The 25,509-nt window shown below is 41.8% G+C and overlaps 1 protein-coding gene across 1 annotated transcript in view; it reads right to left on the bottom strand.

Moving 5' to 3' along the window:
• Positions 1 to 25,509, bottom strand: part of VPS13C (vacuolar protein sorting 13 homolog C) — a 992,635-nt gene that overhangs the window by 872,090 nt on the left and 95,036 nt on the right. Inside the window, exons 7-9 of the mRNA XM_030188422.1 lie at positions 24,566 to 24,625; positions 16,203 to 16,262; positions 9,425 to 9,505 (exon numbers count right to left, since the gene is read on the bottom strand). Of these exons, the coding sequence (XP_030044282.1) occupies positions 9,425 to 9,505; positions 16,203 to 16,262; positions 24,566 to 24,625 (201 nt within the window). The remainder of the gene's footprint in view (positions 1 to 9,424; positions 9,506 to 16,202; positions 16,263 to 24,565; positions 24,626 to 25,509) is intronic.

Raw genomic sequence — 25,509 nt, 5'->3', positions numbered from 1 at the left:
TGGGTTCTTTTCTACATACGAAGACAAAGAACATAGTTAAAAGGGGTATGTTCAGACCCCAAACACTGAAAACACCAAGCATGGGCATCTTTGTCAGAGATGGTCCTACTGCATCGCTGCAGCATTTGAAGCCACTGGGTACCTTCGACGACATGGATGGAAAAACAGCTATGGCTAAATCAAAAGACTCCATGATGCCAAAAAAAGGGGCAAAGCACTGAAAATGAAAAAGGGAGCAAGCCTGACAGAGACTCAGTCCTAAGTGCAACCTACCTAGCATGGGAAAATGAAAGGAAACGTAAAAAGGGGAGAAAATATGCTAAAACCATAAGGGTAAGGGAAAAGAGTCCCACAAGAGAACACAAGACCAAAATTAAAAGAACAAATGCGGGACGGCATAAAAGAGACACTCTCAAAAATCAAGCTCTCGAACCAAGCTGTGAGGAACAGTGATGAATATGGCGTCCTCTCTTCACCATGTAAAAAGAGAACTGGAGGTCCTGCGCTCTCGCGGCTGGCGGAAAAGCACTCGCTCATGCATGGTGGGAGCGCAGCATGCACTTAATATACAAAGCTTTTTCAAGCTCCGGACCAGGCGAGGTGGGACATATCACCCACTTGTGAGAATTACTGGCCTACTTATCCTCCAAGAAGGAATGATATAGAAACCTATACCCTACTACCCATCCTAAAAGCTGCAACTTTCCACAAGAACCCCTGACCTTCCTCAATATAATCAGGTCAAATCCTAATCATCATCTTTGGTACAATTACACATGAATCCCATGGACACTCCTTGACTTCTCCATGCATTCAAAGCCATAGACTACTAATCCCTAATCATTTACCCAACAAGCCTTAGACCAAGAAGCACCACAGTTAGCCTGGTTCAAATCTTTCCTTCACAACTGCTCCAATGTGTAAAACATTATGGTTTACAATTTATTAAATTTGATATATACCACAAATAATAGAGGGGTATAAGCAGGGGTGTGCTGGTAAATTTTTCTTTCTCCGGACGTAGCCAGCTCTGCAGTTGGAAGGGCCAGGGGTGGCCGGGGGGGGGGGGGGGGAGCAACACTTGCCTCTCTCTCCTCCCTCCCTTCGTGCGGGCACGCTAAGCATACCTTTGCTGGCAGCCAATAAATGGACTGCCACCACTCCCAACGTCTTGCTCTGAGCAGCATGCTGAAACTTCTCACACATGCTGGAGAAGTCCCAGCCTGCTGTTCAGAGCTGGAAACAAGGAGTGGGGAGCAGCAGCAGTCTATTTACTTGGCTGGCAGGGCTCAGCATCCCCACCAGCAAAGTAAAAGAGAATTCAGCAGGTGGCCCAAGCCCACATTTTGGGAGCCAGTTGTTAAAGTAGCCATGGAGGGCCCTACTTTAACAACCGCTCCCAAAATTCTTAAAAACTTAACAACCGGCTCTTGCGAGCCTGTGAGAGCCTGCTCCAGCACACCACTGGGTATAACCTGCACGAAGCAATAGGTACAACTCTATCTGCCTTAGTGGGTAAATTCAGTGGCATTCCTAGGGGCGCTGACACCCGGGGCGGATCGCCGATGCCCCCCCATGCAGCGTGACCCCCCCCACCCCGGCGAAAGAACCCCCTCCCCCCCGGGTGCACGCCGCTGGGGGGTGCCGCGCGCCGGTCAGCGTCGTTCGTTTCCATGCTCCCTCTGCCCCGGAACAGGAAGTAACCTGTTCCAGGGCAGAGGGAGCATGGAAACAAATGACGCTGACCGGCGCACGGCACCCCCCCCAGCGGCGTGCACCCGGGGCAGACCGCCCCCACCCCTTGGTACGCCACTGGGTAAATTACATGTCCCTGATTTCACAAACCCTCCATTTAACCCTCCATTGCCCCAGGTACAAATAAGTACCTGTATATAATATGTAAGCCGCATTGAATCTGCTATGAGTGGGAAAGCGCGGGGTACAAATGTAAGAAAAAAAAAACAGGAGGGGAAGTTGGCTCTAATAATTTATTTACTGTTTGAATTTGCTCACTTTAGATATAAATGGCAGGTTGGAAATGGGTTAATAACTGGTTTGTCTGATTAATGTTTCATGTTCAATTGATTTTCAATATATATTTTGTAACCTACCTAGAACAGAAATTATTTAAACTGCCACACACAAGACAATTCATAATTGGGTTCTTTAAGTGGTGTCTATCCAAACAGCTGGAACTGCACTGAGAGCTAGCTACAACAAAACAAGGTATGAGGGTAGTGTCTCTGAAAATTGCTCAACTAATTGAGACACAACTGGATCATCGATACTTGCGGCAGGTACCACTATTCATTGCCTCTCTAGGAAACTCCATGATTATTAGATCACTTACTATTCATATATGGAAAATTTATAAATACTAGTACCTCCTAGCCAACACTGTTAAGTCACCAAGATAACTCAATGCCTAGGAAATATCTCTGCCTGTGTTTTTATGCCTTCATCTTACTGTGCCTTATAAACATAATATTGCTATTAGAGTAGCCTAATGGTTAGTGTAGTGGCCTGAGAACCTGGGGAACTGGGTTCAATTCCCACTGAAGCTCCTTGTGACTCTGGGCAAGTCACTTAACCCTCCCATTGGCCCAGATACAAAATAATAGCTGTATATAATATGTAAACTGCTTTGATTTTAACCACAGAAATGCAGTATATCAAATCCCATCCCCTTTCATTATACACTCCTTGGCAACTCTGATTTAACTGAAATACCATAAGGTGGACTAATCAGTGTGGAAAAGCAGCCAAGTGGTTACAGAAGCAGGCCAAGAACTAAGAAAGCCTGGTTCAAATCCCAGAGCCACTCCTTGTGACTTTTGACAAATTACTAAAGCCTATACTGCCTCAAGTACAAACTTAAGATTGTGAGCAATGTAATTCATTTTGAGTTACAAGTGAAAAAGATGCACCCCAAATCTAAATAATGTGTAATACACAATGGATGTGCAGCAGTTTACATTGTTTCATTAGCAAATAAAATACTGACTAGTCTGTACAAGTCTGATTTAGGTCCACTTGTATTATTCATAAGAACATAAGAATAACCACACTGCATCAGACCAATAGTCCTTCTAGCCCAATATCCTGTTTCTAACAGTAGCCAATCCAGGTCACAAATGCTTGGCAGAAACCTAAATAGTAGAAACATTCCCATCCTACCAAATCCCAAGGCAAGCAGTAGCTTCCCCCATGTCCACTTCAATAACAGCCTATGGACTTTTTCTCTGGGAACTCATCCAAATCTTTTTTAAACCCAGATACGCTAACTGCAATAAGTTCCAGAGTCTAACTATTCTTTGCGTGAAAAAAATATTTCCTCCTATTTGTTTTAAAAGTATTACCATGTAATTTGAGTTACCTGGTTTTTGTACTTTTTGGAAGAATGAAAAACTGATTCTCTTTTACCCGTTCTACACCACTCACAATTTTTTACACCTCAGTCATATCCCCCCTCAGCTGTCTCTTTTCCAAGCTGAAAAGCACTAAAAGTTCTTTAGCCTTTCCTCATATGAGAAGTGTTCAATTCCCTTTATCATTTTGGGTTTTTTTCTTTGAACCTTTTCTAATTCTGCTACATCCTTAAGATATAGTGACCACAATTGAATGCAGTACTCAAGGTGAGGTCACACCAGAGAGAGATACAGAGGCATTATAATATCCTTGGTCTTATTTTGCATCCCTTTCCTAATAATTCCTAGCATCCTGTTATTTTAGCTGCTGCTACCACCACACACTAAGCGTAACATTTCAGCGTACAGTCATCTACAAGGACACCTAGATTGTTTTTCTTGGGTGCTGACTCCTAAGGTGGCCCGAACATCAGGTAACTATGATTCAGATTATTCTTCCCATTGTGCATCGCTTTTTATTTGTCCACATTAAATTTCATCTGCCATTTGGATACCCAGTCTTCCAGTTTCCTAAGATCCTTTGCAATTTTTCATAGTCCGCATGTGTTTTGACAACTTTGAATAATTTTGGGTCATCTGCAAATTTAATCTCCTCACTTGTCGTTCCAAGTTCCATATCATCTATATATATAAAACTCACCCTCAACGTTCTGAAGACAGTGACGTCAGTGAAGCCAAGCCCTGACTTCCTTCAAAAAGGTTCGAAGGTTCGTGGTGGTGAAGCCACCAAAATCGCTCTGGGCCCCGCCCTCGAGGGCGGAGCAATGGCAGAACAACAAAGGGGTTGGCAGGGAGGGAGGCAGGGAGGCGGGGGTGGGAAATCGCTACGGGCCCCGCCCTTGAGGGCGGAGCAATGGCAGAACCACCAAGGGGTTCGCAGGGAGGGAGGGAGGCGGGGGGGTGGGAAATCGCTAAGGGCCCCGCCCTCGTGTCAAACGTCATGACGTTGAGGGCGGAGCAATGCCACAACAACGAAGGGGTTGGCGGGGGGGGTGTTGCCGACGAAAACCTTGGTAGCGCCCGTTTCATTTGCTCAGAAACGGGCCTCTTTTACTAGTTTATAAATATGTTAAATATCACCGGTCCAAGAACAGATCCCTGTAGCACTCCACTACTCACCCTCCTCCATTGAGAAAAATGAATTCTAGGGTTAAATGGCTATATTATATTTTGTACAATTAAGAAATCCAACAGGTTCATCACATTGTACCTATTGTGATATGCCTTGAGCGCTCTAGTTGAAAAGCATAGAAATGGTGAGATGAGACAGCAATAAGGCAAGCCCTTTCATAAGTAAAGCCCTATTATCCACAGAAACTGGCGTTTTGATTACTGGCCACAAGTGAGGTGATTAAATTTGAAGATGACAAAACTATACAAGGTTGTTAAAATATATGCAGACTATAGAAAATTGAAGTTAGAGCCTGGGCATCCAAATGGCAAATGAAATTTAATGTAGACAGATCCAAAGTCATAGTGATATACATTGGGAAGAAAATTCCAAATCATTTGGATGATAGGGGTCCAGCTTGGGGGGGGGGGGGGGGGGGTGGTAGCACCCAAGAAAAATATCTAGGTGGTGTTGTCTTCTGCCCAGTGTGCAGTGGCAGCCAAAAAAGCAAACAGGATCCTAGGAATTATTAGGAAAAGGATGGTAAATAAGACCAAGAATACTATGATGTCTCTTATCATTCCATGGTGCAACCTCACCTTGAGTACTGAGTTCAGTTCTGGTCACCATATCTCAAAAACGATATAGCTGAATTATACATTACAGTGTGTTTATATATTATACAAACCTCATGTATATGTTGCATACCTTTTTCCTTGCTTATGATTATGGGATACCTCAGAAACATAGAAATATGACAGCAGATAAGGGCCAAGTGACTCATCCAGTCTGCCCATCCTCAGTAACCACTAACTCTTCCTTTCCTAAGGAATCCCACATGCCTGTCCCACACTTTCTTAACTTCCGATACTCCTCGTCTCCACGACACCTACCAAGAGGCCATTCCACACATCCACCACCCTTTCGGTGAAAGAGTATTTTCTTAGATTCCTCTTGAAATAGATACTGGTGCTGTGCACCATTTCCATCGTTGTTCATGTCCTTGTTGTTTCTGCATTGTTTTTGTTTAAAAAATTTTCAATAAAAATGATTTGAACTAAAAAAAAAAGGTTAGAAGAAGAGCAACCAAAATGATAAAGGGGATGGAGCACCTCTCCCTTCTACCCTTATCCTACTCTGTATTGCTCACTAGCTGTAGTCCCATCCCTGGAGACTTATCAGCCTCATTGGGATTACTTCTCTCTATATGCTACTATATATTCGGCCCAGAGTTGTATTCTCTTTTCCAGAACCTTATCAGTTTCCTTGCACCTACTGTTACTCTATTTTCCACTCTGTATATATTTCTGGAGTTGTTACTCTCCTCTCCGGAACCTGTAAGCCACATTGAGCCTACTGCTATGCGGGGAAAATGTGGGATACAAATGTAATAAATAAATAAATAAATATAAGGAAAAGCTGAAGAGGTTAGGGCTCTTCAGCTTGGAAAAGAGATGCTGACGGGAGATATGACTGATGTCTACAAAATCTTGAGTGGTGTAGAATGAGTAGAAGGGAATCAATTTTTTACTCTTTCAAAAAGTACAAGACTAGGGTACACTCAATGAAGTTGCATGGAAATACTTTTAAAACAAATAAGCGGAAATATGTTTTCACTCAATGAATAGTTAAGCTCTGGAACTCTTTGCCAGAGGAAGTGGTAACAGCGTAGTATATCTACTTTAAAAAAAGGTTTGGACAAGTTCCTGAAGGAAAAGTCCATAGTCTGCTATTGAGACAGACAAGGGGAAGCCACTGATTGCCCTGGGATTGGTAGCATGGAATGTTGCTACTATTTGGGTATCTGAGAGATACTTGTTACCTGGATTGGCCACTGTTGGAAATAGGATACTGGGTTAGATGGATCATTGGTCTGACCCAGTATGGCTATTCTTATGTTCAAATGTGCATACTTTTACTCATAGGGCCTTAGAGCAGGGGTTTTTAATAGTGGCGTAGCCAGACAGTTTTGGGTGGGCATGAGACCAAAGCGGGTGGGCACAAAATTTTCTCTACCCCGCCATATCCCCACCTCAAAATATAAATACTTTTGCTAATGAGGACCCCCCAAGCTCTGTCAACTGAAGACTCTCTCTGAAGGTGGCCAGAACTCTCTTTTACCAAGCTTGCAAGGCAGCAGCAATGACCCTAAGTCACTGATGCCAGCACCCCACACATGCTTAGCTGTTGATGGCTTAAGGATGCTGTTGCCAACTTCAGAGCTTGGTAGAAGGGAGTTCTGGCCGTCTTTGGAGGAGGTCCTTAAGCTGGGGATGTTTGGATATCCTCATCAGCTATACAGCAAGGGTCAAGACTGGCGTTAAGACCTGCTTGGGCACAGGTCAGAAAATAAAGGAGGGCCCCCCTCCCCGATTCCCTCTCCTCTCTGCCTCCCCTCTGATTTCCCACCTGCTGTTACTATCACACCAATAGATCCTCACCAAATACAGAACAAGGTATCAGAAATTAGAAATAAAAATATTTAGACAAAAACTGAATGGGAATCCCAAGAAGTTAAACTTAGCATTACTGCAACATAAAACAGAAATGCATTTCCTTTTCTACTGAACACAATACAAAGACGTTTGCTATGCACATTTCCAAAAGCTAACATATTCCATTTAAAACATTCAAAATAAAATGCTTTGTTTCTACTTTTCTTGTCTGGACATTTTATTTTTCCATCTTGTTGGTTCCAATGTCTGCTTTCTGCTTTCCTGTCATCTGCTAATTCTTCTTCATGCAGCTGCATTCCATTTGTATTTTCTCCTCTCTCCTGTTCCCTCGCTACATCTTTCCATCCATCTTCCCTCACCCCCATGCAGCATCTTTCCATCCATCTTCCCTCACCCCGTGTACCATCTTTCACCCTTTTCCCTTCTCTTTCCTATCCCACCCACAACTCTCCTTCTCGTGCTTCTATGGGTTGCCAGCAGCGATTTCCACATGCTGCCTGCCTCTCAACGACCTCCTTGCAGTTGCTAAGCACTAACCCGGAAGCCTCTCCTCTGCCGCATCTTGACTGGGAAGAAACCGGAAGTTGAGAAGATGCGTCTGGGTTAGCGCTTGGCGGCTGCAAGGAGGTTGTTGAGCAGCAGGCAGTGTGTGGGAATCGCTGCGACCCTGTGACCAGTGGAAGCTATCGTTGCTGGGTGGGCAGGAAGAAGTCAAACAGGATGTGGAGAAGGGTTTTGAAAACCAAGGCAATTTATTGAAACTTGCTAGACAGAGTAAAGGCAGTTATTAGGACTGTTATTAGTAATACAACTGTATACTACTGTAATTTTAGCAGCATGTTAGTAGTTAACAGCTCTGTTCGATTCACCATTATATCAATACTGATATCTTTCATTCCCCGATTCTCTCACTTCTTACAACTAGGCTAGACTAATAACATTAACTGTTTAGGCTGCACTCGATTCAATATTAAGGGGCTCTTTTACTAAGCCACGTAAGGCTCTACACGTGCCCAATGCGCACCAAAATGGAGTTAACGCACGGCTACCGCGTGGCTCTTGCCGTAATTTCATTTTTGGCATATTGGATGTGGTCATTACTGCCCGGTTACCGCATGAAAATTTACCACTAGGTCAATGGTTGGCGGTAAGGTCGCAGACCCAAAATGGACACACAACAATTTTGATTTTGCCGAACATCCATTTTCGGTAAAAATAATTTTTAAAAAAGGGTTTTTTACAGGTGCGCTATAAAAATGGATCAGCGCACGCCCACAACCCGCACCTATACTACCACAAACCATTTTTCAGCGCAACTTAGTAAAAGGGCCCCTAAGAGTCTTCAATTTCTGCAAAAATGGACATTTGATATGTTACACCCAAAGGCATTATCATGCCTCTCCACTGCTCCAAAAATATCATTGGCTTCCCATTCAACAACATACAATCTTCAAATTGACCCTTACATTTAAAGCCCACAGGACTAGCCACCCTCAATACTTATCCTCCCTTAACATTCCATATCCGCTTGCTTGTCTTCTCCGCTCTTTAAACGATCACCACCTCATTCTGCCTGGTCCCAAATTTGCTCAACTAGAACCAACCAGACTCTGTGCCTTCTTTTTCATTGTACCTTCCTTCTGGAATTCACTTCCCCTATATATTCATGCAGAACTTTCTTTTAAGGTGTTCAAATTTGCATTGAAGGCTTGGCTTTTTACACAAGCCTTCATCCTCACTTAAGTTGATCCCATGGGTCTGGCCATTGTTGTCCTGATGATCCGTTCCTCTCACCTGCCACAATCCTCTCACCTGCCCCTTCTCCCTTCGACTCAACCCCTGTCCCACCTATAGTGTGCTAGTCTCTTGCTGCATGTGTAACTTTTCTATCAATTATTGTAGTTTGTTTCCTATTTCTCTTTTATTTTTTTGATTGTTGTTAACCGCTAAGATCTGCTAGTTAGCTTACGCAGTATAGAAAATCTTCACAAAAACTATAAACTATATGTAGCTGTCAGTAGTCACTAGTAAGAACATGTTTTAGTAAGGGGATGCGAGGGTTTCATTGATCAGTTAAAGGGATGTGGGAACCAAAAAAAGGTTAAGAATCCCTGCACTAGAAGCATTCCCAGGACAAGGATACAGATTTGGTTTAAATAAAACTATTCATATACATCTATGATTTAGATGTACCCATATGAAAACAGATGCAATTTGTGCAGGTACTTTTTCATGGGGCAGTACTCAAAATACAGAAAGCATGTGTGCATTTCTTTGATCATCATGATAAATCCCATGAGTAAGAATTACCCATGAAGTTTGCCTGACTGCATATAGAATATGGCCTCCATTGTGCCTCAATATATATTTTATTATTGAAAAAATTTATTGAACATCTACAGCATAATTATGTTAATTTCCCAACTTACCAAAATGTTCTCCCTGTTACTGTGGTAATACATTGTGCTGTGCACATTCCAATAAACACTGAAAGAATCAAGTTGCACAAGCTGTAAGGCAAAAGAGTAATGTTTATTACAGTTACTTGATATACAGCAATTGGTGAAAGTTTCACATAGTTGTTTACAATAATGCAATTGTAGGTCTAAGTTCATTGGTCTTTAGGAAGCTTCTCAAATGTATTATACAATATCTACCAATGATCCAGTTAAAAGATCGCATAACTGTCTAAGTAGTGATTTGAACTTTGGGATGCTTAAAAATAAAAAGCTGATTTAAGTATACCATAAACAGCCACCACTGAATAAAAGGTTGTCACCTATAAATCTCTTGATCCCGTGTTCTCATGAATACATTTTTTTTAGGCCAGTGGACATTGCTATCCCAAATATAAAGATATTTTCAAGACCATGAAATCTATCATCAGAATTTTCACTTCAAAAGGTTCCAAAAGAAGGGTTCTACACTTAAAAGCATTGAGCCTGCAAATAGGTAGGAAAATGTGGGATACAAATGTAACAAATAAATAAATAAATGTCTATTTTACCGGAAACTCATCTTTGTTCAGATTGAATCTTTTTAACCTACGCTGCATATTTTAACTAATCAGGATTTTCTTGTTTTAGGACTATGCCTTGCAAATTATACTGCAATTCATCTAGGACAACTTCTGGGTAGATAAGCACTAACCCCCGTTTACTAAGCCGAACAGCAATGCAGACACAGCCCATTCAAACTGAATGGGCAGTGTCGGCATTAGCGCACCAGCAGCCACTAGTACATAGGAAGGGGAAATTATCTAATGCCATTTAAGATATGAATATTACACACATATGCTCTCTGTTTCACCATTTAGAAAAATCCTTCTTGAATAGAAAATTTAAGCTGTTCTATGTAAGCAATACTTATCAATGGACTATGACTACAGCGCAGTTGCAATCTTTTGCTAAACCAAAGCACTGCAATATTTGCAAGAGAGGAGTGTTCTCTATGTACCTGAACTTCATGCCAACTTATATTTACACTAACCCTTACTGTAATAGGGAGTGAGATATATGCTCATGCAAATCTTCAAAAGTTGCTCAAAGTATTGTTGGGGGTGGAGGGAGAATCTGTGAAAAAAATACCTGTGCATTTGAAAATTTTAGATTATAATCTAAATCCTCATGCGAGAACATAAGTGTTGCCATACTGGGACAGACCAAAGGTCCACCAAGCCCAGTATCCTGTTTCCAACAGTGGCTAATCCAGATCACAAGTACCTGACAAGATCCCAACACAGAATTTATCCTAGAAGTAAGCAGTGGATTTTCCCAAGTCCATCTTTTTTTTAGAAGTTTACAAATTAATTCAAGAATACATTCTTGATACAAAAAAAGATAACAATTACTATTCCAAAAACAACATTTAAAGAAATATAAATCTTTTAAAGATCTCTAGTCCACAAATAAGGGAGGCATCACAATATCGGTGGATATTTAAAGAATCATTCTTCATTAAAGAAATATGAGGCTAGAAAGGAGATTCCAGGATCACTTAATTATTAAATTATGGAGTCAATGTAATTATTACTCTTGATTGTGTTGAAGGAGTCACAGCTATCTTAGAATCCAAAAATATACTTGTTTAGGATCAAATAATACATATTTGACCTTCGGGAGGTCATTCCGGGCATCCATCACCCATATTTGACTGAGTTCAGTTTCAATACACATTTACAGGGGAAATTCAACCAGAAAGGACTGCCCAATTGTATTACTCTTGGGCATAGTTTAAGAAACTTTTGACGCCTCTTTTGGGTTACTATAGAAACATCCGGAAACATTCCAACTTTACAATTAAGAAAGAGTTGATCTCTATGAAGAAAAAATTGTTTCAGTACCCAATCTCTATCTGGTTGTAACACAAATGTCACTATAAGTGTTGCTGGCACTACACCCAAATTATCATCTTCTAATATCTGTGTTAAGTTTAAATTCAGAGTCTCAAAGGGTACTTGATCCGTTTCCTTTTTGTATAGGGTAACAAGTAATACATTTTTGAAATCAGAGGATAAACTTGTTCTGGTATCTTCAAGATTTCAGAAAGGTATTTTTTGAAAGTTAGAAGAGGAGCAATTGAAACCTGTTAAGGAAAATTGATTAGTCTTAATGTTTTAGACCTTTGCTGGTTTTCCAAAGTTTCAATATTGTTCTGAAGAATCTCCTTTATCAAGTTTAGCTGAATTTGTTGAAGAGATTGTATTTCCTTTGTATTAGTCCCCGCCATTTTGCACATAGTTAATATTTTATTTTCTAATATTGGTAGTTGTTCTAATGAAGTTTGAGATTGTTGAGTTAAAGACAAAGGTTTTTGTGAGGAGGTTTCTAAGCACATAAGGGCCTCCCAAATTGCATCTAAGGTAATATCTGTTTTCTTTGGTAGAAAAGACTTTAAGAGCCAAAGTCAGCCGAAGGTTCCTTTGAGGGCGGAGTCGCCATCATAAAGTTGTTTTCCTTCAGAGCCATCTCTTGACGTTAAACCGCAACTTTCTGTGCGGCAGCATTCGGCGGTAAACTCCCCGAGCTGGTTCCTACATCTCTTGAGAGCTAAAGGTCTCCTGGCCCCTTCTCAGCGTGTCCGCCGGCATGGGAGGAGCTATCCATGTCTTGGGACTCAGCATTGTCTCAGCTGGGAGTGCGGTAAACCTCCTGACGATGTGCCTGGAGAAAAGAAGAAGTCCAAAGAGCCCGCCATTGTCGTGACTGGTGCTACAGGACCAGCGCGCTGTCTGCCCCTCCTCTTAGGCATGTGAATGAAGAAATTTCAGCGTTCCGAAGAAAACTACGATAGGCAAGTTCAGAACAGCTTCTCACTGCTCCCTTCAATCCGCCATCTTGCCCCATCCCCTTTCCCAAGTCCATCTTAATATCGGCATATAGACGTTTCTTTTTAAAAAATTATTAAACCCTGCTAACTGCTTTAACCACATTCTATGGCAACTAATTCCAGAGTTTAATTACATGACGAGTGAAAAAATATTCTCTCCAGTTTGTCCTAAATTAACTACTTATATTTTCTCTGGTTTGTTCTAAATTTACTATTTAGTAATTTAATTGCGTGCTCCCTAGTCCTAGTATTTTTGTACAGTGTAAACAAGCAACTCATCTCTACCTGGTCCACACTACTCAGTATTTTATAGATATCGATCATATTTCCCCTCAGCCGTCTCTTCTCCATGTTGAAGAGCCTTACCCGCTTTAGCCTTTCCTCATTAGGGAAGTTATGCCATCTCCTTGAATCACTTTCTTTGCCCTTCTCTGTACCTTTTCTAATTTTGCTATATCTTTTTTGAAATGTGGTGAACAGAACTGCAGTATTCAATGTGAGGTTGCACCATGGTCTTTCTTTGGTGTCTCTGGGACATAGACCATAGAAGTCCACTCAGCTCTGTCCTTATGTTCCCACTACTAGAGTTGCCGTCAAAGCCCACTTCAGCCTATCCAAATCAGTCTTGTCGTTTGCTGGACAAAGACTGTAAAAAGTCTGCGCGACACTGTCCTCACATTCCAAACCAATAGAATTTCCGTCAAAGCTCTATCCAGCCCATCCTAAACCAGATCGCCATATGCAAGACTTAGACCATATAAAGCAGCCCAGCACCAGCCTTAGTTGATGCAACCAGAGTCACCATCTAAGCAGCACTTGACATGCAAACACGTATGCAACCCTGTAAGTTTTGTTTTTTTATATCATTCCTATTCTAAATATAGATCCTCTTTGTTTATCCCACACCTTTTTGAATTCCACCACAGTTTATTTTTTCCACCTCCCCCTTCGGGAGGTCATTCCGGGCATCCATCACCCTTTCCATGAAAAAGAATTTTCTGACAATACTCCTAAGTCTACCACCCCACAACCTCAATTCACGTCCTTTAGTTTTACCACTTTACCTTCTCTGGAAAAATATTTGTTTCTATATTAACACCTTTAAAGTATTTAAATGCCTGTATGATATCTTCCCTGTCCCTCCTCTCCTCTAGGGTACACATATTGAGGTCTTCTAGTATCTTCTCATATGTCCTTTGGCACAAGCCCCGTATCATTTCCATCGCCTTCCTTAGGACCGCTTCAAGTCTTCTTACATCTTTAGCAAGATACGGCCTCCAAAATTGAACACAATACTCCAGGTCGGGCCTCACCAAAGACTTATACAAAGGCATCAATACCTCCTTTCTTTTGATGGTTACACCTCTCTCTATATACAGCATAGCATTCTTCTGGTTAGTCACCATCTTGTCACACTGTTTCGTTGCCTTCAGATCCTGAGATACTATCACCCCAAGATCCCTTTCCCTGTCTGTGCATATCAGCCTCTCACTGCCTAGCACATATGTCTCCCTTTGATTTCTTCTAAGTGAATCACTTTGCACTTCTTAGCATTGAATTTTAATTGCCAAATATTATACCATTCTTCTAACTTCTGTAGACCCTTTTTTATGTTTTTCACTCCCTCTGGAGTGTCCACTCTGTTACAAATCTTGGAATCATCTGCAAAAAGGTAGATCTTACCTTCTAAACCTTTGGAAATGTCACTCACACATATATTGAATAGAATCGGCCCTAGCACCAATCTCTTGAGGCACTCCACTACTCACCTTTCCTTCCTCCGAGTGATTTCCATTAACCACTACCTTCTGGCATCTGTCAACCAGTTCCTATTCCAGTTCAGCACTTGGGTCCTAACTTCAACCTGTCAAGTTTATTCAAGAGCCTCCTATGAAGAACCTTATCAAAGGTTTTGCTGAAATCTAAGTAGATTACATCTAGCGCACGCCCGCGATCCAGTTCTCTAGTCACCCAGTAAACGAATTCAATTAGATTCATTTGGAACAGTTTACCTTTGATAAAACTATGTTGTCTTGGATCTTGTAACTTATTGGATTTCAGGAAATTCACTATCCTTTTCTTCAGCATTGCTTCCATTACTTTTCCAATAACCAAAGTTATGCTTATTGTCCTGTAGTTTCCAGCTTCTTCTATGTCACCACTTTTGTGAAGAGGGACCACATCCGCTCTTCTCCAATCAAAAGGAACCTCCCCCGTCTCCAAGGATTTATTACACAAATGTTTAACAGGACCCGCCAGAACCTCTCTGAGCTCCAAGCTCCCTCAATATTCTCAGATGAATCCCATCCGGTCCCATAGCTTTGTCCACCTTCAGTTTTTCAAGTTGTTCATAAACACTTTCTTCCATGCACAGTGCTATATATTTTTTTTTATTACATTGTACCCCGCGCTTTCCCACTCACGGCAGGCTCAATGCGCTTACATGGGGCAACGGAGGGTTAAGTGACTTGCCCAGAGTCACAAGGAGCTGCCTGTGCCTGAAGTGGGAATCGAACTCAGTTCCTCAGTTCCCCAGGACCAAAGTCCACCACCCTAACCACTAGGCCACTCCTCCACTCCATTCTCATATGTACCTTTGTCAGTTAATCATGGCCCTTCTCCACGATTTTCTTTCATGAACACTGAACAGAAGTATTTGTTTAGCACATTTGCTTTTACCTCATCATTCTCCACATAGCGGTTCACAGCATCCTTTAGTCTCACAATTCCATTTTTAGTCTTCTTCCTTTCACTAATATAACTGAAAAAAATTGTCACCCCCACCCCCCTTACATTTCTAGCCATTTGTTCTTCCGTTTGCGCTTTTGCCAGATGTACCTCTCTTGGCTTCTTTCAGTTTCATACGGTATTCCTCTTTGTTCCTCCTCTTCAGTTTTTCTGTATTTCATGAATGCCAACTCTTTAGCCTTTATTTTCTCAGCCACTTGCTTGGAAAACCATATTGTTTTTCTTTTTCTCTTGCTTTTATGTACTCTCCTTACATAAAGGTTAGTAGTCCACTGCCTTTCCACTTCTCATATGTGCTCCCAGCAAGTCAGCTTTTTCTTCAGGTATTTCCTCATTTTGCTAAAGTCAGCATGCTTGAAATTCAGGACTTTGAGTTTCGATGATCACTGCTTCCCAGGTGGGCACCCACTAGGACATTACACACACTTTCCCCTATTTGTGAGCACCAGATCCAACGTTGCTCCTTCCGTCGTGGGTTCTGTCACCATTTGTCTGAGCAGAACACTTTGTAAAACGTCCACAATCTCTCTACTTCTTTCCAATTCGGCAGATAAATTTCCAATCTGCATCCAACAAGTTGAAATCTCCAAGCAACAGCAGTCCCCTTTCTTTCCCAACTTTTGAATATCTGTAATCAGATCTTTATCTAGTTCCTCCGATTGTGTCAGAGGTCTGTAAATACCACCCGTGTGGACAGAGGTTCCATCATTTCTTTTCAAGGTGATCCAAATCACTTCTTCCGTTCCCCAGGCCCCTGGCATTTCAGGAACACCTGAGAAATTTAGATATTCAAATGATGGATTATCTTCCAGAAGACAGAAACAAAAGATGGAGAAATTCATTAAAAAAAAGTTCAGTCAACTATTTCCTTGTCCACTGAGGAAAAAAAATGAATTACATATGCACACAAGTTATATTTTGATAGACTGTTTCAAAGAGGTCAGCTACAACGAATGGTTTCATGCTTCATGGTTGCAATTTCATTTTGTTCATAGAAAAAACAGGGTTTGTTTGTTTTTTGTTTTTTTATTGGTCATAGAAAAAGTAGACATCACCAAATCCAAATAAGACAAATTTACCTTTCCACCATGTGAATTGTCAATATCTAAAAATGTACTACAAAACATTTACCTTGTAAATGATTTTTGCTGCTTCATTTAATATGCATGGTTTCCAGGATTCATTAGCTGTCTGAAAGTAAAAAAATTTAAAGTCAGATGTAAGCATTATAAACTAACTGGTATTAAGGTGCTCATTTTAGAAGCACAATTTGGATTTTAGATGTGCAAAAATCAGCATTTAGACACTTATATTGTATAAACATCTACATTTTACAAAACTGAGGTATACACGTTTAACTCCATAATATGTTCAACAAAATTGACACTCAATCCACATACAATAAGATTAAACCCCCCAACCAAAGTGGATGTTAGAACTAATACCAAACCACCTATTTAAAAACCTTACAAAAAAAGAAAAAAAAAAGAAAAGAAAAGAAAAGAAAGGGAAAAGGCCTCAAAAGTCCTGGGTAATATAGCACCCTACGGATCAGACCGTGGAATGCTCAAATAGTGCTCAATGAGAGCTATACCCACTAGACCTTAGGGAATAGATAAGTGCATTACATGCTACACATAAAGCTTATATGTTAATGATTCTGAAAATGTTTATATTGTTATATGTTAAATTTATAATTAAAACTTTTAGAAAAGGGTTTTTATGGCCAATGATCGATTGAGGTCTAGTGGATATAGCTCTCGTTGAGCTCTAATTCAAGTGGTCCCTAACATTTTATTTGCGCATTCCACGGTCTGGGCCATAGGGTGATGTATTACCATGGACTTCTGAGGCCTTTTCTCTTTCTTTTCTTTGTTTTTTTTTCCTTTTTTGTAAGGTTGTTAAATAGGTGGTTTGGTATGAGTTCTAACATCCACTTTGGTTGGAAGTTTAACTCTATAATATGCCCATGGTAAAAGGGGTATGCTTTGGACAGGCCTAAAAAATAAACATATCCCCCTATTTCAGAAAGGATTTGAATGCACGCATCCACATCCAACATATAGACATCAAGATTTACTCCTGCTATACAGGATGTCTAAGTTTCACCTAAGGGCACCTATTAAGCAGCACTCCACACTGGAGGAATTTGGGAGGCTGCTCCCTCAATCCCCCAGCAGTTGATGACCCCACCGAAAGGCAAAACTGTTAAAGGATACCAGTATCCACGACAGCTTTGAAAAAAATAAACATTTTATGATTCTAAAGTGCCTGACCAAAGTTTATGCGCTAGCATCTAAAAACATTTATATTGCTGTTTCATAAGCTTGAATATGTCTATTTTAGCCCTGTTCATATTTTAGTATTCTAAAATAGATGCTTCTGCCACACCTAATCAGTGCATACCATCAATTTCACCTTGTATTTTAGAACAGGCTCTATATCAGCAGATCTTGTTCTAAAATACTGGCAGAACCTGAAGGTGTCCAGACCTGAAAATCTCAATTCCAATTTTTATGTCCTAATAAAATGCCACTCTACATGTACATATATAGGGAAATTTTTAAAACTGTGGACAAGTGCAAAATTACAGTTACAGTACTTCTACTGCAGATTTTGCATCAGTTGTCAAAAGAGAAATGAGTATACTTTCGATTTTGAAAACTGCCCAAGGAAAGAAATACCCAAAGAGATTTGTGTCTGCATTTTCTTTAGTGTTGATAACAGCACTTAACAAGCAATAATGAACACTCATTGGCAATAATTAGAATTTATATGCACAACTCAATAACCGTATTCTGTAATGAAGTGTGCCTAAATTGTAATACGCACAGTTCAAAAGGGACATGGCTATGGGCGGGGAAATGGGAGCTTCGTGGGCATTACAAAATATGGCACAGTGCACATAAACCTACAGCAAGGATTTGTGCCACATTTTTGTTAGTGTAAATGGAGGCACTGGGGTATTAACTAAGCATATTCTATATACCATGCCTAAATCTAGGTGAGCTTCTAGAATATACTTAGTCAGAAATGTTTACCACACAGATTTTTTTTAGGCACCTTATATAGAATCTGGCCCATAATGTGTACAAGTTTTCTAAAAGCCCATTCGTCAGTATAGACATTTACACAAATAAATGGCTCTTGAAAATTACCTTCCTCATTTTTGTCAACTCCATAGCTTACTTAATGCTGTTTTGTAACTCGTTGAGAATCAAAACTACTTTTTATTTGGAATACTGGAATGATTAACACAGTAAGACCAATATGAACATAGGAAAAAACCATGCTGTGTCAGACTAAGATTCATTAAGCCTGGCATCCTGTTTTTAACAATGGCCAGTCCAGGTTACAAGTACATGGCAGATCCAAACAGTTTCTCATAACATATTTCATGGAAGAAGCAATGGGATACCTGGCTAGTCATTTACGGACCTTTCCTCTAAGAACTTTCCATACTACTTTTTAACATCACTATAGGCCTCTTACTAAACCGAGCTAGCAATTCCTGGCACAACAAATGTTCCTCATCCTTCTCGATCTATCTGCTGCTTTTGCCACTGTTGATCACAGCCTACTCCTTGATACACTGTCCTCACTTGGATTTCAGGGCTCTATTCTTTCCTGGTTTTCATCTTATCTCTCCCAGCATACCTTTAGTGTATACTCTAGTGGATCCTCTTCTACTTCTATCCCACTGTCAGTTGGAGTACCTCAAGGATCTGTCCTGGGACCTCTTCTTTTCTCCATCTATACTTCTTCCCTTGGAACTCTGATCTCATCCCATGGTTTTCAGTATCATCTTTACGCTGATGACTCCCAGATCTACCTCTCCACACCAGAAATCTCAGCCGAAATCCAGGCGAAAGTATCGGCCTACCTGTCTGACATTGCTGCCTGGATGTCTCAGCGCCATCTGAAACTAAACATGACCAAGACTGAGCTTCTTATCTTTCCCCCTAAGCCAACCTCTCCTCCTCCCCCATTCTCTATTTCTGTGGATAACACTCTCATCCTTCCTGTCTCATTGGCTCATAACCTTGGGGTCATCTTCAACTCCTCCCTCTCCTTCTCTGCACATATTCAGCAGACTGCTAAAACCTGTCGTTTCTTTCTCTATATCATCACTAAAATTCACCCTTTCCTTTCTGAGCACACTACCAGAACCCTTATCCACACTCTTATCACCTCTCGCTTAGACTATTGCAACTTGCTTCTCACAGGTCTCCCACTTAGCCATTTCTCTCCTCTTCAATCTGTTCAAAATTCTGCTGCACGACTAATATTCTGCCAGTGTCCTTATGCTCATATTAGCCCTCTCCTCAAGTCACTTCACTGCAGGGCCGTGCCGATGCGGTAAGCGGGGTAAGCGCCGCAGGGGGGCGCCCACCTCTGGAGGGCGCCGCCGCGGTGCTTACTCTCGCCCCGCGCCGCCGAGGCCTTTAAATCTTTTACCTGGTCGCAGCAGCGTCAGTGAAAGCGCTGCCGACGTCTCCCTTCCCTTGCACTCATTGGTTCCCTCAGTGTCCCGCCTTCTAGAAGAAGGCGGACACTGAGGGAACCAAGAGCGCGAAGGGAGATGTCGGCAGCGCTCCGCTTTCACTGACGCTGCTGCGACCGGAAGTAAAAGATTTAAAGGCCCCAGGGTGCGGAGGAAAGAGCAGAGGCATAGGCGCCCCGTATAAGAGGCTTGGGGAGGCTAAGCCTCCCCAGCCCAACCATGACCTTTAAAACCGGCTCCGGTCCCCACCTGGCAGTGTTGACGGCGTCCCCTGTGCCTTTGAGCAGCTTACCGGCACACGCAGCACTTCTCTTGTTTCTCCTCTTCGTTGCCGTCGCGTCGTCCCACCCCCCCACCCCCCCTTCACGCGATTTGCGAACCGCGCTGCCGCTTAGCACTGCTTAAAAAAAAAATTTACACGTCAGCAGGAACAGGCTGCTTCAGCCAATCCCAGGAGCCTTCCTTCAGCCCTTGGGCGGAACACGCTGAAGGAAGGCCCCTGGGATTGGCTGAAGCAGCCTGTTCCTGCTGATGTGTAATTTTTTTTTTAAGCAGTGCTAAGCGGTTCGCGAATCGCGTGAAGGGAGAGGACAATTTGCTGGAAATGGAGGGGAAGGGAGAGAGAGGAGGATTGCTGGTTATGGATGGAGGAGGGAAGGGCAGAGAGGGACAAGGATGGACATGGGGGCCCACGGAGAGGACAATTTGCTGGAAATGGAGGGGAGGGGAGAGAGGAGGATTGCTGGCTATGGATGGAGGAGGGAAGGGCAGAGGGGGACAAGGATGGACATGGGGGCCCAGGGAGAGGACAATTTGCTGGAAATGGAGGGGAGGGGAGAGAGGAGGATTGCTGGCTATGGATGGAGGAGGGAAGGGCAGAGAGGGACAAGGATGGACATGGGGGCCCACGGAGAGGACAATTTGCTGGAAATGGAGGGGAGGGGAGAGAGGAGGATTGCTGGCTATGGATGGAGGAGGGAAGGGCAGAGAGGGACAAGGATGGACATGGGGGCCCAAGGAGAGGACAAATTGCTGGAAATGGAGGGGAGGGGAGGAGGATTGCTGGCTATGGATGGAGGAGGGAAGGGCAGAGAGGGACAAGGATGGACATGGGGGCCCAGGGAGAGGACAATTTGCTGGAAATGGAGGGGAGGGGAGAGAGGAGGATTGCTGGCTATGGATGGAGGAGGGAAGGGCAGAGGGGGACAAGGATGGACATGGGGGCCCAGGGAGAGGACAATTTGCTGGAAATGGAGGGGAGAGGAGAGAGGAGGATTGCTGGCTATGGATGGAGGAGGGAAGGGCAGAGAGGGACAAGGATGGACATGGATGGGAGGACAGGACCCAGGGAGAGAGAAGAAATTGCTGGAAATGGATCTAGAGCAAGAAATGAAGAAGAAAGGAGGAAAGTAAAGAAATAAATGGAAAGGAAGCCCTGGAAATGGAGTTAAGAGGACAGATAGCAGCAGACTCAGATACTGGGCCAGCATGATCGGAAAAAGAAAGTCACCAGACAACAAAGGTAGAAAAAAATCATTTTATTTTCATTTTAGCGTTTGGAATATGTCTACTTTGAGAATTTACATCTGCTATCTTATTTTGCAATGTATAGCAATTTGTTTCTAAGAATATTGCTGACAATTCCTGTCAGTGTAGCAAGTGGTGAGCGATCATTTTCACCGGGGGGGGGGGGGGGGGGGGGGGCGCCAACTGATAGTCTGCAGGGGGGCGCCAGAGACCCTAGGCACGGCCCTGCTTCACTGGCTTCCTATCCGTTCCCGCATACAGTTCAAACTCCTCTTATTGACCTATAAGTGCATTCACTCTGCAGCTCCTCAGTATCTCTCCCTACATTCCTCCCCGGGAACTCCGTTCACTGGGTAAATCTCTCTTATCTGCACCCTTCTCCTCCACTGCTAACTCCAGACTCCATGCCTTTTATCTTGCTGCACCATATGCCTGGAATAGACTTCCTGAGCCAGTACGTCAAGCTCCATCTCTGGCCGTCTTCAAGTCTAAGCTAAAAGCCCACCTTTTTGATGCTGCTTCTAACTCCTAACCCTTATTCACTTGTTTAGAACCCTTATTTTATCATCCTCACTTTAATATTCCCTTATCTCTTGTTTGTCCTGTTTGTCTGTCCTAATTAGACTGTAAGCTCTGTCAAGCAGGGACTGTCTCTTCATGTTCAAGTGTACAGCGCTGCATACATCTAGTAGCGCTTTAGAAATGATAAGTAGTAGTAGTAGGCCATTCATTTTGAATGGGCTGCCTTGCATTTGCCATATGAGATCGTTAGCACAGTTTATTATTATTATTAGCATTTGTATAGCGCTACCAGACGCACGCAGCGCTGAACACCTGATGCAAAGAGACAGTCCCTGCTCAAAAGAGCTTACAATCTAAATAATACAGACAAGACAGTTACAGGTGAGGGAAGTAATGGGTGAGAAGGGAGGAAGGGACAAGGGGAGGGCAATTGTGGCTAGGAGCTAAAAGCAGCAGTGAAAAGGTGGGTTTTCAGCATAGATTTGAAAACAGGTAGAGATGGAGCTAGACGTATAGGTGCAAGAAGTCTAATTCAGGCATAAGGTGCCGCGAGAGAAAAGGAGCGAAGCCTGGAGTTAGCAGTGGAGGAGAAGGACGATGACGACAAGAGAGACTTGTCCAGTGAGCGGAGTTCACGGGGAGGAATGTAGGGAGAGATGAGAGCGGAGAAGTAATGGGGGGCTGCAGAGTGGATGCATTTAAAGGTCAGTACGAGAAGTTTAAACTGAATGCGGAAGCGGACAGGGAGCCAGTGAAGTGACTTGAGGAGCGGGCTAGTGTGGGTATAACGATTCTGGCGGAAAACAAGTCGTGCCGCAGAATTTTGGACAGATTGGAGAGGAGAGAGATGGCTGAGGGGAAGACCAGTGAGAAGTAAATTGCAATAGTCCAAGCGAGAGGCGACAAGTGTGTGGATAAGGGTTCTGGCAGTGTATTCAGAAAGGAAGGGGCGAATTTTGCTAATATTGTAGATAAAGAAGCGACAGGTTTTGGCGATCTGTTGAACATGGGCAGAGAAGGAGAGAGAGGAATCAAAGATGACTCCAAGGTTACTAGCCGAGGAGACAGGGAGGATGTGAGAGCCATTAACAGAGATAGAGAACGGGGGAAGAGGGGAGGTGGGTTTAGGGGGGAAAATGATAAGTTCCGTTTTGGTCATGTTGAGCTTTAGATGGCGTTGAGACATCCAAGCAGCAATGTCAGACAAGCAGGCTGAGATTTTTTCCTGGATCGAGGTTGAGATTTCAGGGGTGGAGATGTAGAACTGAGAGTCATCAGCGTAAAGATGGTACTGGAAGCCATGGGATGAAATCAGGGTACCAAGGGAAGAGGTATAGATGGAGAAGAGAAGGGGTCCAAGGACAGAACCCTGAGGCACACCAACAGAAAGCGGGATGGAAGTTGAAGAGGATCCACCAGAGTGAACACTGAAAGAACGAAGCGAGAGGTAAGAGGAGAACCAGGAAAGAACAGGGCCCTGGAATCCAAGCGAGGACAGCGTATCCAGAAGTATAGTGTGGTCAACAGTGTCGAAAGCAGCAGATAGGTCAAGAAGGATAAGGATAGAATAGAGACCTCTGGATTTAGCCAGTAGTAGGTCATTAGAGACTTTGGTAAGTGCAGTTTCAGTAGAGTGAAGAGGGCGAAAACCAGATTGTTTAGTAAGAGGCCCTATTTTAGTTGCCTTACATATCTTCTGACAACAGATCCTATAGGTTAATCATGCACTGCGTAAAAAAATATATTTTGTACAGTTTGTTTTCAATCTGCATCTTAGTTTCATAGCATATCCTCTTATTTTAATACTTGAAAAGGTTAAACCAATAATTCCCTATTTAATCATTCTACCTCATTCATGATTTTATAAAATCATCATCATCCCTTTCAACCATCTCTTTTCTCAAACTAAAGAGCCCTAACTTATCTAAACTAAGTAACGTGTTCCATCCCCGTTATCATTTTAAGCACCCTTCTCTCAGCCTTTCCTGTTTCCACTATATTCCTTCAGAGATGGGGCTTCCAGAATTGTGCACAATATTCCAGGTATGGTTGCAGAATGACCTATACAGTGACATAATATTCTCCATTGGATTCTCCATCCCTTTTCAAGTGGTCCCTAACATTTTATTTGCTTTATTGGCCGTGGGGCTGAAAATTTAAATGGATTAACAATAACTGTAAAATATGTTGACTTAACTCAGGATTCATTTACACCAACACCAACAAGGTGTTGACTTAACTCAGGATTCATTTTGTAAATGAGATTTGGGATTATTTTGCCCTACATGCATCATTTAGTACTCGTCTACATTAAACTTATGTCATTTAGATAACCTGTTTCCTAGTCTGAGGAGGTAAAATAACTAACAAACAAAAACATGATTTTAAAGTTTCACATTTTACATAGGTATAAGTAGTTTTAAAAATAAAGCACATGTGATGTATGTGCTTATCTGTGTTAATATAAAATATTCTTGAGCATGTGAAAGTCTGGAAAGAACTGTCTATACTGAATTTTCAAATACACATAGTATCTTCAAACCAACTCCAGCTACAGATGTAGACTGTGTAAACTACACAAGTACTTTTGTAGTCATGCTTTGCTGTTAGGTGACTCGGTAAAACTGTCTTCTAAGCATGTTAAGATGCAGCAATTATCATTGTTGAAAAAGATCCTCAGATATTTCTTGATTCCATATCTCTTAATTCACAATTTACACAAACTTAGTGCATTGTAGCCACACACAGCGCTTCTATCGATTTCAACGACTGGCACTATAGCTGCTAAACTACTAGGAAAAACAAGAATTTTGTTAAAACTGTTCTATGAGTTTTTGTGCTGTAAGTACATAAACCATTAAAGCAACAATACTACTTTATTAATTATAAGAATCAGATTAACTCCATGCTCTGGAAGAATATAGAACAAACCAAACATTACCAGAAGACTCAGCTCTCCTAATGCACCACCCACGGAAACAGGCTTGCTAGAATCTGTGATCTGAAAATAAAATAGAATAGTAGAGTTTAAGAACAGTTAAGTAAGGAAACTAACAACTTGTTATAAATTTAGCCATAAAAATTGTGTCCATTTAGATTTGTCATTATGAATTACTAAAACTGATAAAAGTGCAATTCAAGGCCTTTAAATCTTTTATCATTTGTAAGCAGTCAACTTAACAAAGCACCCAAGTCTACACCAAAAAGGGTTTGGGAGTGTTAAGGATATGTATAAAATACAAGACTCCTGACTCATTTTGTGAGATATTCAAATATTCAACCAAATTCAAATGTTCAATCATTTTTATCATAGGCTCTAAGCACTGTGGGCACACACAGTAAGATACTCTACCAGACAAGCTCTTTGGCTCTGTGTTTGATTTAATCATCTATCATGCTTTGTACTTCATTATCACTGGTATCATTTCTATGATAGAATTTAAAAGATTTCACTTGATTTGTCGTTGATATGCAATTTTATGATCATCATCTTTTGAAATATTGGTGCACAATATACTAAAGGCAGCATGCTATTGAAAACACTTAACTGCACTTCTAGCGGTATGCTATTTAGTTACTATATTGGTTGTCAATTTGAGGTCCACTCTCTATAAATTCTTAGGCACATTCACCCATATTTTAGACTTAATGTTTGTATTGATCACCATTGGCACATAGGTTGACATGAAGCATCTTACACCTTGGAATTGTTCTACTCTAGAGATGACACTACATGACGTCTTTTGACATAATATATATATTCATATATTTTCTGATATCATTTTCAACCCTGTTTCTATATTGAAGAGATCATTCTATTTATAAATAATTGTACATTTAACCTAATTGTGGTAAGAAGAGAAGTGCTTTTGATATCCTTTTGGC

The sequence above is a fragment of the Microcaecilia unicolor genome, chromosome 1 (genome assembly GCF_901765095.1).
Source record: "Microcaecilia unicolor chromosome 1, aMicUni1.1, whole genome shotgun sequence".
Taxonomy (NCBI): domain Eukaryota; kingdom Metazoa; phylum Chordata; class Amphibia; order Gymnophiona; family Siphonopidae; genus Microcaecilia; species Microcaecilia unicolor.
Note: the sequence above shows the minus strand (reverse complement) of the source record. Positions and strands in the feature narration are given on the sequence as shown.